Source organism: Diadema antillarum, unplaced genomic scaffold (genome assembly GCF_040938485.1).
Source record: "Diadema antillarum isolate AM-2024a unplaced genomic scaffold, OU_Dant_1.0 scf00000053, whole genome shotgun sequence".
NCBI lineage: Eukaryota > Metazoa > Echinodermata > Echinoidea > Diadematoida > Diadematidae > Diadema > Diadema antillarum.
The window spans coordinates 2,739,038-2,757,500 of NW_027270942.1; the positions used below are offsets into that span (position 1 = coordinate 2,739,038).

Consider the following 18,463-nt stretch of genomic DNA (forward strand, 5'->3'; position numbering starts at 1 on the left):
GAGAGAGGCATATACTAAATGAGAGGTATATACTATAAGAGAGAGGTATATACTAAGAGAGAGGTATATACTAAGAGAGAGGTATGTACTACGAGCGGGTATATACTAAGAGAGGGGTATATACTAAGAGAGAGGTATATACTAAGAGAGAGGTATATACTAAGAGGGAGGCATATACTAAGAGAGAGGTATATACTAAGAGAGAGTTATATACTAAGAGAGAGGTATATACTAAGAGAGAGGTATATACTAAGAGGGAGGTATATACTAAGAGAGAGGTATATACTAAGAGGGAGGTATATACTAAGAGAGAGGTATATACTAAGAGGGAGTTATATACTAAGAGAGAGGTATATACTAAGAGAGAGGTATATACTAAGAGAGAGGTATATACTAAGAGAGAGGTATATACTAAGAGAGAGGTATATGCTAAGAGGGAGTTATATACTAAGAGAGAGGTATATAAGAGAGAGGTATATACTAAGAGAGAGGTATATACTAAGAGGGAGGTATATACTAAGAGAGAGGTATATACTAAGAGAGAGGTATATACTAAGAGAGAGGTATACTAAGAGAGACGTATATACTAAGAGAGAGGTATATACTAAGGGGGGGGGGTTAGAGAGGCAGAAATGAGAGTGGGAGAGAGAGAGACAAAAAAAAAAACGGGAAAGCGGGAGTCCTCGTAAACACAATCATGGTTGTGAATGACCCTGAAATGGTCTTCTTATTCGATATCCTTTATTCTTTTATTGTGACAAAAAGCATCAATACAATAATTATGATTGTAAAATATAGAGAGATGAAATATAATAGAACTAAAAAAAGTATATTGTCCAGGATTTCCATTTTGATATACCGTTTTTATTTCATTTTGAATCTGCAAACTCTCAGTATCTGAAGCTATGTAAAAAAACTATCAATTCTCAAGCAATACATCGTAGGTTTCATGACGTTACGAATACCACCCCAGATGTCCTTGAGAAATCTTGGCCATATCAAGTACATAAGTAGTGAAGTTTGAAAGATATTTATAAAGTAAAAAAGACATAATTATATACAGGGGAAAACATGATTTTCGCAAATTTATGTATTTCTTTATAATGTGATGAATAGCGCCACTAATGGGTGATATTGAGTATATAAGTGTACTTCCAAGAAAAAAAAGTTAAATTTTGTGGAATTCTCCTTTTATAGGTACCATAATTTCTTTATATTCAAATTAATGAAAAACATCTCGACGCAAGAATGGTATCAATTTGATTATGATTCGCCAGTACCCGCTGTATACGCTGTATATGCATCATAAGGATTAGCACTGATCAGCGCTAGCTGTCGAACGGAAGCACTGTGGTTTTCGTGTAAAGGAGAGTTCCTAGTGCCCATCACGTGATAAAACAATGAAAGAGGAAAAAAAAGCCAAGAGCTTTTTCATATTTAGAGCTTTATTCACAGCAATATCAAACGAGAAGTAGAAGTACCTTTAAATCTCTGTTAGAGTTCATTGGGATAGATATACAATCTATTTGTTAATGTTGTCTCTCCTATTTTGTACCGCATTATAAAGAGCCATCCAGGTGACCCGTTTCATAAAACTTGTTATCAGTGACAAGTGCCATATTTCTTTGACATGTGAACAAGAAATGATATTGTTCATACCTATAAACAGAATTGGAAATCCTCTGCTGATGGTGTCTCGAACAACGGAGGGGTATTAATATGCCACGGGTCCGGGGAAATTGCGTGCCAGTATACTTTTATGATCTATGATTATGTTCAGTTCACTGTGCTCCTGTCTGCCTTTATCACATTTCAATGTATGAAATCCAATTCATACGTTGTCATATCATTATTGCATATCTCGTGACTGCTACGTCGGGAAAGTCATCCGTTTGGTTGTAAAATCACTATGTATTCAAACAACTCTAACGTGCTATTATAGATTGATGTACTCTCTGTACGAACCAGTGTATCTATTTCTTTAAACATCATTTCTCGTTGTTTGAGGATTGAATCCATCACTCTTTTCCCAGCCACGCCTGCCACATCTTGACCCCGGCCATTCCCGCTCCGTCGGCGTACCGTTCCTTTACCCGCTGCCTCACGTAGTCGCTGGTGCCGTAGCGAAGAACGGGCTTCTCGGCCTGGAGACATTCCAACAACGTGTCCGAGACGGCGTTGACGTCTTGCATTGGAGGCCCGTTGGTTGATCTCATCCACTGAGCGCACTCACCAATAATCTGTGTAATGACGTCATTATTGTGAGAGAAGATTGTTAATATTGTGCATTTAACAAGATTGTGTATTACGCTTTAATTGCTTTATAATATATCTTTGATAAGCTGCATTTTTTCCCTGTACGTCAATAATTATTTTGTATGTTCCAGTAGGTACATGGATAAATTCAATTCAAATTTACAATCAAAGAGATGAAAAACAAAGGAATAACAATATTGGCAGTGATCATAGGGAGAATGAGACTGATTTGAAAGAGAAATACAATAATGATATCTTGGATGGTAATGATATAAGATGCAAAAAGAATAAAAGTGGCAAAACTCGTGTATGGTCATGATGGGCCTCATAACGATATCAATGATAATATACAAAAAAAAGTGACTATTATTGTTATAACGTTGTTACACTGTTCCGGACAGGTAGTCAACTCAGCGAAAATTGTATATAGATATGTTTTTATCACAGTGAGGAATATCAAAAGATAATCGTAGAGTTTCAATCAAGGCCTACAAGTATTCAAAACTATCAAAACAGCCAACAAAGCACAAGGTTGAGGCATAATAACATATATCATTATTATTATGATTATACTATCATTTGCTTATAAAACTATATATGGCAGCAATTATGTGCCATTCCTGTCGATAAAAATGAATGATCCACATAACAATTTGATGTTGCTTTCAAGATGAACACAATCTCGGAATAGGTATAGGCCCTACTTTGTGGGTTTCTGGACCGGCCTTGGACTTGCTCATCGTCTCAGGTGTGGGCATATCTACGGCGGCCGTGGTGTGGAACGCAGTCTCCACTGGTCCCGGGTTTACCGAGCTGATCCTGTGATGTTTGGATGGAGTAAACGAGGGCATATTGACAGAAAATAATCAAAATGGATTAACAACAACAACAACAACAACAACAACAACAACAACAACAACAACAACAGAAACAGCAGCAGCAGCAGCAACACCAACTACTTCTACTACTATTACTACTACAATATTGTACAACAAAAACAACAACAAAACAACTGAAATAGTATCATTAGCCTTTTAATTTAGGGCATTATCATTTGCACTTTTAACGAATTGATCATGGTTATGATATGCTTATAGAGTTTGAATCATGATGCAATTAATTTATGAAATTTGAAATATATTGATTGATATCTTTAGGTGAAAGCAAACGTCGCAGTAATTTTAATTCTAATTCTGCTATGTGTTTCATCAGATGTCAACAAGATGATATCAACATGAAGTTGCAATGCGGTAATTAGAAGCAAAATGTCAGAAACAGCGTATATCTTTATTGTAATAGGCAAACCTGATGTATATGTTTATGATATCTACTGTGATTTCTGTCTTAATTCTAAAGTCCTATCAGACAGTCATATAACAGGTTGAAGGGCGTAGGATCACTTACCAGACTCCAAACGCATTTAATTCAGGCCACATGGATTCGCAGAACCCGTCAACAGCAAACTTGGAGGCGCTGTATACAGCGCAGAGAGGGAAGCCTTGATTAATGAAGAAGAAATGCGAGATGCTATGACAGGCAAAGGTAAAAACGGTTACAAAATATGGTATCAAAAATGAGCATGGACCCGATGACGCTTTTAATCTTTGTTGCCTCATTTTGAGACAGATTTTTCACTTCGATGCAAACTTTACCCAGGCACCTTTCACTCCGATAGGAGTGTCCATATGTATACAGACATGCAGATCGCAAAATTATTTGCACCGGACGCAGAAAAATGGGGTTGGTGTTCGTTATCCTGTATGTTCGTTAATTATCCGAAAATAAAATATTATTCAGAAGGTTCGTCATTCCGAAAATGAGGAGAGATGCGTGCTAACGAACCTTCGCAATATAGTTACTATAGGAGTTCGGATTAACGAACCTTCGGAAAAACGAACCTTCTGAATGGCGAACCTTATTTCATTTTCGGAATGACGAACATTCGGAATAACGAACTGTTAATATATATATATATATATATATATATATATATATATATATATATATATATACATATGCAAATGTAACCCACAGAAACCGGTAGTTCGCGTTAATATATATTGCTGAAAGGTAGACTAATTTTCAAACTTACATTGACAGCAAATGTTTTTTTTTTTTTTTTTTTTTTTTTTTTTTTTTTAGTACCTGGCTCTTTCCCTGTCCCATATGGGTGAATTGAAGTTTTTCTAATCCTTCATAACATTTTTTTTATTGGATGGTCAATTAAAAAAACCCTTCATTTATTGTTGTTATACTTTTCCAGTCTTTTAACATTTGTTGATTCATATAATACACTTATGATACAAGGAATTCTGTTACACGACAATACATTCTATTCTAAACTACAAATTTAATGTTTTACTAAATCTATTTGACATATGCAGTGGAATTAGACTATATGGACAATGCAACAGATAACAAATGAGATTATCGATTCTCACCCATAATCCCTACCAAACTGCTGATGTTGACGATGCGGCCTGACCTCTGGCGTTTCATGGCAGGAATCACTTCTTGGGTCATTCGAATGAGTCCCACGACGTTCGTGTTCATCAGTGTTTGCATCTTATCCTGAGACATATCTTCCAGAGGGCCGTACCAACCGAAGCCAGCATTGTTTACTGTATAGGGAAGGCGGAGTCCAGTAAAATCATTAATCTTTCCTGGATCATAATCAAACAATGCCATTGACATCGTATACGAAGAAAGCGTAGCCCATGGGAATGCCATCAGAGTCAAACCTGCAAACATGGATCACAGAATCTTGGGAAAGTGAACTAGACATATCCTATTTGGACTGGTTTTTCCTTTCTTTCACTTAATTATTTCTCGTTTATTTCTACATGTTTATAATCCATGTGTCTCTGCCCATTTAATATGCGATGCCAATCCGTGATCATTTCATTACGTAATAGATTGAATTGAATTGAAAAAAAAGTAAGCTGCGATGGCGTAGGCTGAAAATAACCCCACCATGATCAATAAAGAAAATGAAATTGAAGGGCATGCTGTCATCAGCGTCATAGCTTTACGCTAGTTCGTCCGCCTGTGACTTCCGACGAACCATAATTCATATTCTAGTCAAATTCGTCTGTATAGGCTTGAAACCGTTACAACTATATACTCTTCTGTAAGAAAATCATGCCTTACTGAGAATGTCAATGCATTTGTGTTTGTCGAGGATGAACTTGACCGTGGCAACGATCGACTCTTCCTTGGTGACGTCAAGTTCCCGGATGAAGAGCGTCTTATTCAAAGCACTGCCGGCCTCCTTCTCAAGGTCCGCCTTCTTGGCAAGATTCCTCATAGTGGCGTAGACCAAGTAGGACTGTTTGGGATCCTTAGCCAGCCGGACCGCTACGTGGAGCCCGATACCAGCAGAGCAGCCGGTGATGAGGGTAATTTTCGGCGCCATGTTTTCAATCAACGATGAAAGGTGATGGAGTCCACCGTATAAACGTCCGAGAGTTCACAACTTCGGGATAATAAGCGTCAGCTCAGCTTTGAATAACGTCTGGCACAGGTATGATTGCGTCTAGTGACAACATCGACTGTGAGATAGCTCGACAAATTACTTCCTTGTCTTTACCATAGTAAATCTGTTGTTTAAATAAAACAGCGCCTTGGTGTTATCTTCTCGTGATCATGGTGATTAGGATGTAACCAGAAAAGATATTGCATTTAGAGACCCCTGTTCAAACATGGTTATGTAATCGATTTTCGAATTGCAAGTTACTCGCGTGAATTGCGGGTTTTATACTGCATGCTTCAGACGTGTCCGTCGATCAAGTTGAGATACTTCTTTGACACATTGTTTCAAAATCATGATCATACATTCCGTTTGAGAATCTCACCTAACCTTACACCAACACTGTTCTCATCGTCATCATTTTCCTCTTCCCTTCCGCCCCCCAGAATTCCTCCTCCCCGATCATTCTTCTTATAGGAGTGCAGTAAAAGCAGGTGTGAAATTGTGAAAAGTCTCAAAAGTGAATATAACCACGTATAACTGTTTATTACATTGAAATATCGATATTATGCACTCAATTTATGTAAAAGAATAAATCCTATTTATATGTTTTTGTCGGAGATGAAATGTCAATATGCGCTTGTTTTCTGTAAAATTCATGTTTGCCTGCTTTTGTTGGAGATGTAATGTCAATGATATGCGCTTGTTTTCTTAAAAAAACAACAACAACAACAACACATTTACTTGTTTTTGTTGGAGATTGAGAATGAATGAATGAATGAATGAATGAATGACAATGAATGAAAAGCATGGACTGATGATTTGAGCACTGAATCACCAGATATGCCGACACTACCTGCTGTCTGTGCTTTAGTCGTTGGCAATCAAAATGATGACTCAATACGGCTACCAAGAGAGACAGGAAGAGAAGGAGAGTCGACCAGTCGTCAAAAGCGCATATATACGCACCATTCAATGCACTTCAAAGGCGCTACGCACCTTCAATGCACTATTATGGAGACTGAAACACGGCTCAACAGAAGTATAAAAATCGTGTTTTTGTTTTGTTTTGTTTTGTTTTGTTGTTGTTGTTGTTGTTTTTTTTGCTTAAGTACAATTTCATATCATGTTCACGTTACGGATGTTGTAAATACTACCTTAAATATAGAATGCAGACAGACGGGTAAAGAACTGGTAAAGGTAGTATAAATGTGACCTATATATGCAATATGCAAAAAAAAAAAGAAAAAAGAAAAAAGGAAACAAGTTAAAGAATTTGTAACGTTTAGGTGCCTACATATAGATAATATCGTATTCATGAAACAGCGTTAGGGCCTATACTAGTAATCTTTTAAAAGTTACATGATCCGTTTTTAGTTTTGATGTTTCCTGATTCACTCGACATACACATACGTACACACAAACACACTTGGTCACAGAGAGAGAGAGAGAGAGAGAGAGATAGAAACCTCTTATTCTTATTTCATGTCAAAAGTTAATTCTATTCTCAGTAGGCCTATTATAGTTTCTATATGGAGTTCGGAACAAGAATTTCCTCCTATTTGAATTTGTAGTGACCATAAAGAACAATATCTTTCGGCAGTGCTTGCAGGGGCCGAAGAATGTCAGTGAGTACAGTATAGTGTGTGTGTTTAGGGGGTGGGTGGGGGTGGGGGAGGTGCCAACGGAGCCAACGGAAGGAGGGTAAGCTATAATAGAGTACCTCCCCCAAAAAAAACAAAAACAAAAAACAAACAAACAAACAAAAAACAAGCAAACAAACAAAAAACAAACAAACAAACAAACAAACAAAAACACCACATACCATCGCAACTGGGGATGGAGAACATTTCAGGAATGGGGGGGGGGGGTGGCTTCAGTGCTGGACCAGTTCTTTCTTTCTTAACCTTTTTTATTTTTGAATAATTTTTTTTTTTCGATTTTCATACAAACGAAAAGAGGGGGCCCTGGGGGCTGTGATGACCCACATCCCATTTCCACCGCCCTGCGTTCGGTATAGCTCCCCCCCCCCCCCTTTCACTCTGCAGCCAATGAATGCCCTCGACTGAGGATCTATATATCGAGTACTGGTCCAGTTGATCCTTGGTTATATGTACGGCGCGCGACCATTCCACGGCATTTCCGAGGCCCGTTGACGATACCATGGCTCCTTGGTAACTGACATTCTTTGCTTTTCGTTTGCTTTACCTTTCCTTCCTCTATATAGAATAATGTGTTTCATGTGATTAAAATGCAGAAGAAGTTAGCCTTAATTATCGCAATGATCGACGGATAGGGTTGAAAACTGCTGAGTTTATATAAGGCTTTACTGAGAGGGAAAACAGCAATTTCGTTCTAATGTGTTAGTGTAGTCCCAAGTTAGCCTTTCTGTGTTAGTGCAGTGTCAATTTGTACTGTCATTGTGAAAAGGCAATCAATGAATCATGTCATGGCACTATCATGTGATGTGGTAAAGTCTGCAATAAATTTTTCTGTTGTACGCCAATGGATAATTCAAAATTAGATTATGTCACATCGCATTGTCAGTCAGTACCTGACGAGAGATCTGCTCTTTTTGACATGCTAGTGAGTAGTGTAGTGGGTGTTTGAAGCAGGACACGTAAACTAAAAAATAAAAAAAATTAAATTGGCCCTTGATTTGAACTTAAGTTGATCACATCATCACATGTACAGCTAGCAGCTGGAAGTTTGATGTGATAGGCATCAGTGTTTGTCTAGAGGAAAAGTTCTGTGTTGGTCAGTGGATATGAGCAAATGATACACATTTTCATGTTTTGAAGAAGCCTTTTGAAAATAACCCTGCTGATTATAGTGAGGTGCCCGCACCTCGCCAGGGGCCCGAATACCGCCACCCGGCTTAAGATTGCTACAAGCACACTGAACAAAAATTTATGCCCGGGACTGTGTTCAGTATCCCTTAAAAAGCTTGAAACTTGACAGGGTTACCACAAACAAGCAAACTGTGGTGAAAAACAAGCAGTTTTTCGCGAAAATTTGAAATTTATATTGGGATTACGTGTTATAAGTACCTGCACGCATCTTTTACGTGCTTGTCTATGGGAGCATCACGGTCACCTGCACACGTCTTTTACGTGCTTTGGTCTATGGGAGCACGGGTGGCGAGTTGCGGGCCCCTTCCTTAGAGCGCAACTTTTTCGCATCATTTGCGTTTGAGGACGATAGCTGCAAATTTCCGGTGTTGAACAGTATATTTGTGGTTCCATTGGAATATTCAGCATTTTTCCAGTATATACACGGGATTTCATAAAATTTCAGTTACGAAATGTGATTCAAATATGCATTTTAAAACATTAACTATGGCGAGGTGCGGGTCACCCAAGTATACACATGAAAGGAATAAAGTTACGAGTAAACATTGAGGTTAACAGGTTCAATGTGGAGTTTATGGAACATCTGTGTATGCCCATGCCCATTTACATTGTTGGACATTACTGCATTGATCCAGTTGGATGGAGTACCTTCTATATAAGTGTGTGTGTGTGTTGATTCATCCAATAGTGATAAGATATCCAGCACAAACTACATTTGGCCTAATGCAAGTACTCTCAATTTCCAACATTACATGTATCTTTGTCTTCCAATTGCTGTTGATGGCATTAAGTGTCTAGAAATTACTAACAAAAGGCTGTATGTTATGTAAAGCTAATGCCTTTCACTTTGAAGTTTCTTTATAATTTGGTATAGAAATCTACTATCACACTGTGCTGTTTATTGGATCTTCTCATCAAACTTTCAAATGTTTATGAGTATATTACAATGTACAGTACTTTCACTCTGTCATTGTCCTTCTCTCTTACACCTCTGAATAATTTTCAGGCTGTTGCAGTACTACCGGAATCGTCAAGAGCGTGCCATCAAGACAAGCATTCCATCTGAGCCTCCATTCCCAATGTTAACCAGAACACTGAGCTTCTTCTTTAACTTGGCATACAGATGTCGTCTGCGAATTCCCACGTTTGTTTTCCTGGGTCTGCTTGCATGTGATGTACGTCTCCAACTTCAAATTAATGTTGTCCAAATCGGATAGCGCACTGTCCTTTCCAACTGCATTTCAATTTATGCCACAAGGACTTTGGCATTGAGTTCCTTGTCAGATTTTCCTTCCAGTTTCTCAGTGACACATATACCTGCAAGATGACTCGAAGTGTTAAGGATCTGCGAGATCTCATCTGCGTGTCTAGACTGACAATAAGGGACAGCGATGATGAGGATGACTTAGATCTCTCCAGACCGCTCAGCTCTTTAAGCATCTATGGTGAAAAGTCAAGTGGAATTGGTGGAAATGGAGACTTTATTCAGATGCCCGACCACCAAGGGCGTCATCAGAGAGTTACAAATGATGGGTTTGCCGTGCCAAGACCACCACCTGGTAACAAGGGAGGAGCCAGGGCAAGATCTGGAAAGCGCCCCCAGTCGGCCAAAAGCAAGTCTCTCTCAAATAACTCTGCGTTCAACTTCCGCAAAGACGTGGCTCCTCTTCCGCCTGTCAAGGGAACGTCGAGACCTGGCTCGGGCAGCAGCTCGGGCAGCGACAAGTCTGGGAGCGGAGAAGGAGCCCAGACTAACTTCGACACCATCCTGCAGTTCATCGCGGAGGACGTGGTCAAGGAGTGGCTCCAGCGGACCACTGACATGCTGAATGATCTCACATGCTGGTGCAGCGACGTGGATCACTTTGTGGACTTCGCCCAGTTCTGGCTGACCGAATTCCCGGACAACCAGCGTCTTGAGATCTACAAACTGGAGATTGGCATCATTGCTGATGAACTGATGGCGGCCTTCGGGGATTTCTACAAGGAGGGTAAAGTTTGCCCTGCTGACTTGAACAGAATTATGACTGCTATCCTGAAGGAGTACCCCACCAAACTGTGCAGCGGGCAGGGACCTCATGTTTTCCTCGATATCCTTGACACGATAACGTCTCAAAAGACTCAGGCATACAAGCAACTCCTGACGGCAGTGAGAGTGTCGACAAGAAACCGTACCCACGCGCAATGCTTGCTGGCTCTACGTGCATTCGCGCTCCTTAGCATCTGGACCAGTATTGTTGGTTTCTACAGGCGGGTCACTGGAAGTATAAATGCCGGTTTGGCTGGAGAGAAAAGTGCTGCCAAAGTGGGAGATAGTGCTGAGTTTGTCGCACAAAATCGGCTCTTTGCGGCTGTGAAGAAGGGCTATGTTAGTGTCATCTACTACTTTCTTAGGGACGGGAGGGTGAAGCCCAATGTCCGGGATGATCACGATAGAACTTTGACGTTTGCTGCAGTGCTGGCGAATCAGAGTAACGCTCTTCATTACCTGATAACCAAGGTATGAGATTACAAACAGATGAGGAAAGGTGATTGTAATCATTTAAAAGAGTGAAGACAGAGAACCTACACTATTGAAATCTGAAACATATTCGAAGGATACTCTGAAAAAAAAAGAAATAAAATACCTAAATCATGGCTCGAACTTTTTTGTTTGGTAGCCCGATGGGGCCACCAAAATCCTAAATTTCAAATTTTTGGTGGCCCGAGAGAAAAATTTGGTGTCCCGAAAAAAAAACAATAAAAAACAAAAAGTCCTGGTTTTTTTTTTTTAATGAGTCAAATATTTAAGTTTTATGATAGTAAGAATTAGAAGTTGGACATATCTACTCATAAATTAAACTTCAACAAACTTGTAACACTCACTCTCAGGCACTCATTCAGTCCTTTTCACTGCTAATTTCCGGCGCAAAAAGTTACGAATTTACATTGACATACTTTTCAAAAAATTGTGATGGCCCGAGGTGGGCCACCAAATTTACCCTTTTTTGAAATTTGGTGGCCCGACTTTCATTTTTGGTGGCCCTGGGCCACCGGGCCACCGTTAGTGTCGAGCCCTGCCTAAATGTTGCAATTACGAAAAATTAGCAGGTAGCAATTGAAGTACAGTCTACTTTCAGCTGATAAAACTTATTATTGCCCAGGTGATACTCTAGAAGCTACGGGTGTAGCACTGTATACAATTTATTGCAATTGTTAAAGCATAGATAACATATCTAGACATGCATATTCAGCCACCGCTTCCCCTCTCAAACACACACATGCACTAAATAGAGATTTGATCGGTACATAATGCTTGGTGTAATTATTGCATAATTTCTGTATGTAATTGGTCTCTCTCTCTCCTTCACAGCATAAAGACTTCCTGCCAGTCAACGAGCCGGGGGAGTCTGGCAACACCCCCTTGCACACGGCAGCCAACTGGAACTATGTGGACAGCATACAGGTTCTCCTGACGCGAGGCAACGCCGACGTCAACATTCCCAACCCTCAATGCGATGACGCCACCCCTCTTCACTTGGCAGTGATGCAAGGTGAGACACTGCCGATGCACAGGCAGGGACTGATCCTTCAATTTTGACAGGTTTTTCACATCCTAAGAGCAAAACCTGACCAGTTAGAGATAACAATGCTGTTGAAATCTGCTGAAGTAAGCAGCAAAATTATGAAGGACACCACATTACATAGTGATCTCGACTTTAATATGCAAGGGTTCATGGATGTCTTCTGATGTGTGACAATCTTCCTTTCTGGCCTGTGTTTCATTGTGCTTTCGATGAAGTAAGGTTCAAACTCCAACAAATTTTCTAAATGCATTTCTTTTCAAGCATCTACTGGATAGAAACACATTATTTTCTCTCCATTTGATGAGAGTTATTCCTGTTTATGGTTGATAAAGTAACGAAAGAAGAGCAAGAATTACATTCTGTAATTCTAGATTTTATAATGAGCATATAAAGGGATGCTGTATCTTTTTCAGAAGAGCAATGATTGCAAAATTGTTTCCATGTTTCACCATGTGCAGGTCATCTGGAGGCAAGTGAGGCTCTGGTTTCCGCGGGAGCTGACATCGCGGCAAGCATGAATGGCATCACGCCCCTCCAGCTAGCCGCAGACATGGGCCACAGAGATATTCACAAGCTACTACTGCGATGGTCGGGGCAGGCAGAGGGGGAGGAGGCTATGGACGTTGCTGAAACTGCAGCAGAGAAATCCTGAGGTTGGAATTGTGAGCCCCTATAGAGTCGTACAGAATACCCTCGAACATATCCTGCTCTGTATCGCTTGCCTGTCATATTTATTGTAAAGGTGGTCGTCGTTCTTTCCGAGCTCTGCCCATATCCATGAAATCTTTCGCACCACTTGGATATGAGTCAGAGTTGAGAAGAGACTGTTTTTGAGCTAAGCTTTGAATGTTTAAAATGATTTCTTGATGACATTTTCCCTTGAAATGTTTTACTGGATTGTTAAAGGCGCCCTCTATTTTATGTGATGTAAGGATGTACTTTCTCCATGTGGCCACAAGTTAACTAGTGTGAATATTTCAATAAGAGTCACAATGTGAGATACATGTACACTGTATACTGTACAGATCTTATATCTTTTGAGGCATGGTGCCAGGGAAACATACTGACTGCTCCTAAGTTACTCTCCTTTAATTCATCTAATATGTGCGCCTCTCACAAATCGTTATTTGCAAAATGTTGTTCTATTCACTGGAGAAATGAGGGGGGGGGGGGTTGTTTTGTCTTTACTCAGTTGCACAGGGGAATTAGAAATAAAAACACCTTTTTTTAAGTCGATCTCCTCACTGCCTGTTTCAAGTCCTTTTATCCAAGTTATGAAAAAGAGTTAACTACGACAAAGCACCTGTGATGACTTTGATGATGGCATGTATTACATGCGTAGTCAGAAAACCTAGTCTTGCCAGAAGAATGGTTGCGAGGTATGCTGAGGCTATTCTATTGCATATACATGTAAAAATTTAGTTGCTAGCAGTCAGGTCAGTACGCTATGTGCAAATGAATGAGGTGATCTTACACACCCACACGCAACACGCAGAGCAGGGTCACACTTTTGCTGGTTCACTTGTGCACTTCTAGTAATACAGAGTTACTGTGCAGCAACACTTGATATTTCTTTTCCCCAACTCGTAACAACTGTTTAGAAAATCAACAAAACTGTGTCGATTTAGACCTCACCACGCAGTGCACTGTCACAGCATTGCCAAGTGTCTACTGTGGAAATGAAATAACACAGCCACCATTTGAGTTTTTACAGTAATATTTGATAAGAAGGATGATCGGGTCAGTTATTTTGAACATACATGTAATCTACAAAGGATGGATAGGGGTACATGTAGATGATGGTGGGTTGTAGGGGCACTTGTCAATGCTGTGCTGGTCTGCAGGCGATAGTATTGTGACATAGTTGTAAAGAATAAGCAACTGTCTCAACTTTGATAATTCAGTTTTTGCATATTCAGAGTAGCACCTCTGATTTTAAACCACAAATTGAAGTAAATGTGTGTTTAATTACACTGACCACAAACGGTTCCTGCATCAACATCTCCGCTTCTTACCCTGACACAAAAACAAGTATATTTTTGTCACCAAGGTGAGTGAAGACTGGATATAAAGAATCATCGCATGATTATCAAACTTATGGATAAAAGGAAATGTGACATCCTTAAAGTCATTTTTTTTTAATAGTATTTTGAGTATATTTTCTATGAATTTTTTTTTTCTGTAGTTGACATTATAATTTGTAGTTCATTGATTATGACTCCTACACCAAGTTGCATGCTTCACATTCTAGTTTAACTACATGTATGTCAATGTGACACTATGTATGGACCAAATATCACTACTTATCCAAGGCAAGCTGTTTTGCTACTTGCTAAATCCATGAATAGTCTAAGGACATCAATCCTTGGTCATGGTAAAGATGTAAATAAAATGTAGGGAGGCAAGGTTTGCATTGAAAGTAAACTGAAAATGATGTACTCTGCTAATATTGTTCTTAATGCCCCAATGCTGGACTTCTTATTCTTTTTCAAAAACTTATTGCACTTTATGTACCAATGTTGATCTTAAGACAAGTCTGTGAGTAGTTCATGGCTGTTTATGTGAAAAGAGAGAGTCACAGACAGAGATGATTTTGTTGTTGATTATCAAAAGTGCAAACATCAAACTCTATTCATGCTATGTCTTCTCTCTTTCTTGCACTATTTCTTTCTCTCTTTACATACACTTTTCCTTCTCATGTATCCAGCTATTTATCAGTCTGTCAAACTGTCTATCCATCCATCTATCTATTTATCTATTCATCCATCTGTGTATCTATCTGTTCATTGACCTATGATCTGTAGCTTTACATACACCTTTAGTTTAAGCATAGACAGTGGTACAGAGTGCATAGAGTACATTGTACAGAAAGATTTGAAAAGGTCGGACATTTAGATGAAACTCATAGCCCATAGTTTTAATGGTTCTGTAGTATGCCCAACATCTGTGTAAATGTCCTTCTGTTACATACATCATCCGCAACCCACCCCCGCAGAGTTTCAGTGAAGATGTGGCGGTATTACAAACATCTTGGTTGTCATGACAACAGTAATTAGCACTCACTCACCATCAATGATTCCTCCAAGGAACTTATTCCCCTGCCACCAAAAGAATGTTACCAAACGTAAAGACCGGTTGTCCACCAATGTCCGTTATTACTCCTCAAGATATGTGTTACATCATAATTAAAGATACAATCAGACTACATACAGTTTTACAGGTTTTTGCCCTTGCCTGGACCGTGAAAGGAGGACAATTGTAGATGGAGTTTAAGAAATTCTTCAATGTGGCCACTAGCCCTCTCTTGAAATTTGCAGTATATTAGTATATTTGAACGGAAAAGATGAATGACTGCAGAGGATATGAGATTTATTTGATATACAATTTTTTGTTTGTTATGCCTTGATCTTCAATCATTTTATTTTGGACTCACCATTTGGTCTTGTGCATGATTAAATTAAGAAATTTGTTTCTGTTACAAGTTTAACTAAGTTGTGTGAAAAAAAAAATCAGCCTTAACTTGTGTGTACACATTGACAATGTGCATTCCTTATGTGATAAAGGATGTATGTAGATTGAGTTTATTAGGCCTATCAATGTGTTTTCTTGGTAACCTAAGTTATATCCTCCTCACTGAAATAAGTGTGGGTAATAATTTCTATTTCTGCCTTCCACTGTCATGCATTTGTTGCCCACTGTTGAGATATGTTTGCTGTAGTGAGTAGTGCTTGGTTACATCCTGACCTATATTTGAACAATCATTCAATTTACAACTTGATTAATCTTTGCTGATAATTAGCAAGAACTGAGCTTGTGTAGGACGTGAGAGAGTACAGTGATGGATAGTGATATAAGATATTACAACCATTGGTGATATCTGGAATCAGTTCCCATCATGTATGTTACCTTTCAGGCAGAGAGTTTAGATGGCTACATCCTTAACTCTTTATGTGCCACATTCGCACATCCGACTCAGTCGATGATGTGCCAAGGTCGCATATTCTGCTCAAATGCACAAATCGCCCAAATCGATCGATAAATCGCCAAATGCCACCACAGTACAATGAAAGCTTTTCTGGCAGTACCGCTCCTGCCACATGTAGCATGTATTGTATGTTTTGATTGTCTATCAACCGGTATTCCCTAGTGGTTTTGCTAGTGATGTCTAGTTTCTGTCACTGTTTTCTGTGCAAGTCATGCCCTTTCAATAATGTAGTTACCATTTGTTGGTCATTTTTGTTGGTCATTTTTAAGAAAAACAATCATAGATTTGTCATGCTATTTACATCAAATCAAGGTTTGACATTTTCTCTGCAACTTTGCGTATTGCATTCCAATGGTAACAAAATCTATTAAAGTTACTTAGATTTGAAAAACAGAATGTTTTCCTTAAGCATGGATGACCACATTGCTGTCTCAGAATAATATGGCACACCATGGTACATAAAGAGATAAAGGGTTGCTTTGACAGCAGGGCCCTTTAACCCTTTGAAGACGAGTCCTGAGAATTCTCGGGCAGGTGTCTGTGGGGAATGCATGTTATAGCAAAATCAGTCCGTCCTCGATAGGTTAACACGGTGTGATTTATCTTACAGAGCCTTATCACCAAAGATGACAGATAGCTTGCCACTGCGACATGCACTTGGTCAGCTATCTTGATGTGAGAGCATCAAGAGTGAAAAATCAATATAATATGTAGCTGTAACAAAAGCTGAACAAGTACTCCCCTTTCAGAGTATTGTGAGTGAAGGATGAAACAGTCTAGGACCTTCATTGTTTTATGTCCAAGATACAAGATTATTGATTTAGCCTTGGATAACACTGCATCGTATCTTATAGATAATGTGAAAACATTTGTTGGTTGTTTGTAGGTCTTTTGATATCTGAGGCAGACAGACAGTCACAGCTTTAGCTGGTTTGCCCTTACCATGAGCAGTTACCAAACTTCCTCTTATTGCCCCATCTCCTGCAGAATCTCTTGAACTGCATTGACCCCTTGACCTCTGAACCTTAACTGGAAATACAAGTCTGCTTGACCTATAGTGGAAGTTCGAGTATGACTTAAGTATTTGTTTGTGATTTTTTTTTCAATCTTTAGGAATATCAGACAGGATTACTAAATCCACATTTTCATTGATGATTATATAAGATATCGACATTGGATGATGGAATCTTTGTGTGTGTGTGTGTGTTTGTTGTCAGTACAGGGCGATTCATTTGAAGTTTGAACAATTCATCTGAAGTTTGAACAATTCATTTGAAGTTTTAACTTCGAGCAATGTCTGATTCCAGGGGTATGTTCTCTGTAGTTGTGTTGTTCCCACCTGGCCCTGCACAGACTGGTATCAACACCCTATTGGGAATCCAATGAAGTCCTCTTCACCACGCCTGTCACATTCTCTGCTTCTCATGCTGAGATTTTTCTCATCACTCAGTCCCATAAGTAAGAAAGTACAGTGTACATGTATGTTCCGAGCCATTATGTTTGTATGTGCAGTAAAGTGCACTCATTAGCATTTTGATGCTGTAGATGTGAACCAAGAGAGAGAGATGAGATGATTACATAACATCTTGCTTCCGCCCCTTAACTCTCTCAAGACAACTGCCAGATAATTATCAATGACATTTGTTTGCAGTATAATAAGCCTATGGTAATGACATACTTAAGATTTTTGCTTGAAGGTATGGTGTTCCATTCACTACTCAAGGAGTTGATTGATCAGCGAAAGCATTGTGATCAGCGTTGTGAAAGTAAGTAAACCTCAATGACAGGTCTACAGGGAGGGACTGAAATTGGAAAGGGCAGGTGGAGGTGTATACCTTCATTCTGACAGCAAATTGGTCTTGGTGGTCGGCAGTATGCGATAACATGGCAGACTGAGAAGTTGCCTTTTTATTGGCATGTTTATATAATAGAAATAAAGTAAATGTATATGTAAAAGCATTGAGGGTAAAGACTGTGGATGATTACTGATGTCAAGAAGTCAGTATGCATGGTTGAAGTGTTTAGAATTTAAAAATAATTATTAAAAAAAGATGTCTTTCTCTTCAGGCAATTGCAGTTGTACTGTCTCCAGAGTTTCATTATTTGTTGTCTCTTGTGTATTATTAGAATTATGTACAAATGCATGTACATTGTACATGTATTAGGCAGGTAGGGAAAAAAGGTCTGCCAATTTGATTCAAGCACGCCAGAGTTTTGTTAGGCAGTCACTAAAACTCACTGCAATCACTTCCCACAAACCACGCACCTAGAGACTGACATCTACAGACTGCTTATGACATTGTATCGGAAACATTACACATTTTGTATGAATACA

At 39.2% G+C, this 18,463-nt stretch overlaps 2 protein-coding genes across 2 annotated transcripts; one reads left to right on the forward strand and one right to left on the reverse strand.

The window, feature by feature from the left end:
- Nucleotides 1–2,018: 2,018 nt before the first annotated feature.
- Nucleotides 2,019–5,671, reverse strand: LOC139715689 (retinol dehydrogenase 8-like). Its single transcript, XM_071627239.1, has 5 exons — nucleotides 5,407–5,671; nucleotides 4,698–4,877; nucleotides 3,661–3,754; nucleotides 2,961–3,075; nucleotides 2,019–2,240 (listed from the first exon to the last, which is right to left on the reverse strand). Exons 1-5 carry the CDS (start codon nucleotides 5,669–5,671, stop codon nucleotides 2,019–2,021), a joined length of 876 nt encoding a protein of 291 aa, XP_071483340.1.
- A 2,207-nt stretch (nucleotides 5,672–7,878) lies between these two features.
- Nucleotides 7,879–13,258, forward strand: LOC139715653 (uncharacterized). Its single transcript, XM_071627211.1, has 4 exons — nucleotides 7,879–7,899; nucleotides 9,584–11,077; nucleotides 11,930–12,110; nucleotides 12,602–13,258. Exons 2-4 carry the CDS (start codon nucleotides 9,902–9,904, stop codon nucleotides 12,793–12,795), a joined length of 1,551 nt encoding a protein of 516 aa, XP_071483312.1. The 5' UTR covers nucleotides 7,879–7,899; nucleotides 9,584–9,901; the 3' UTR covers nucleotides 12,796–13,258.
- Nucleotides 13,259–18,463: the final 5,205 nt, after the last annotated feature.

Bases quoted from the DNA above. Each gene is read 5' to 3' on its own strand.
- LOC139715689 (XM_071627239.1), bottom strand. From the start codon at position 5,671: ATGGCGCCGAAAATTACCCTCATCACCGGCTGCTCTGCTGGTATCGGG. The intron at 4,878-5,406 runs GTAAGGCATGAT...TTCCCTATACAG, and splicing joins CAAATGCATTGACATTCTCA to TAAACAATGCTGGCTTCGGT. The intron at 2,241-2,960 runs GTAGGGCCTATA...GTCATTACACAG, and splicing joins CCGGTCCAGAAACCCACAAA to ATTATTGGTGAGTGCGCTCA.
- LOC139715653 (XM_071627211.1), top strand. From the start codon at position 9,902: ATGACTCGAAGTGTTAAGGATCTGCGAGATCTCATCTGCGTGTCTAGA. The intron at 11,078-11,929 runs GTATGAGATTAC...TCTCCTTCACAG, and splicing joins TTCATTACCTGATAACCAAG to CATAAAGACTTCCTGCCAGT. The intron at 12,111-12,601 runs GTGAGACACTGC...CACCATGTGCAG, and splicing joins TCACTTGGCAGTGATGCAAG to GTCATCTGGAGGCAAGTGAG.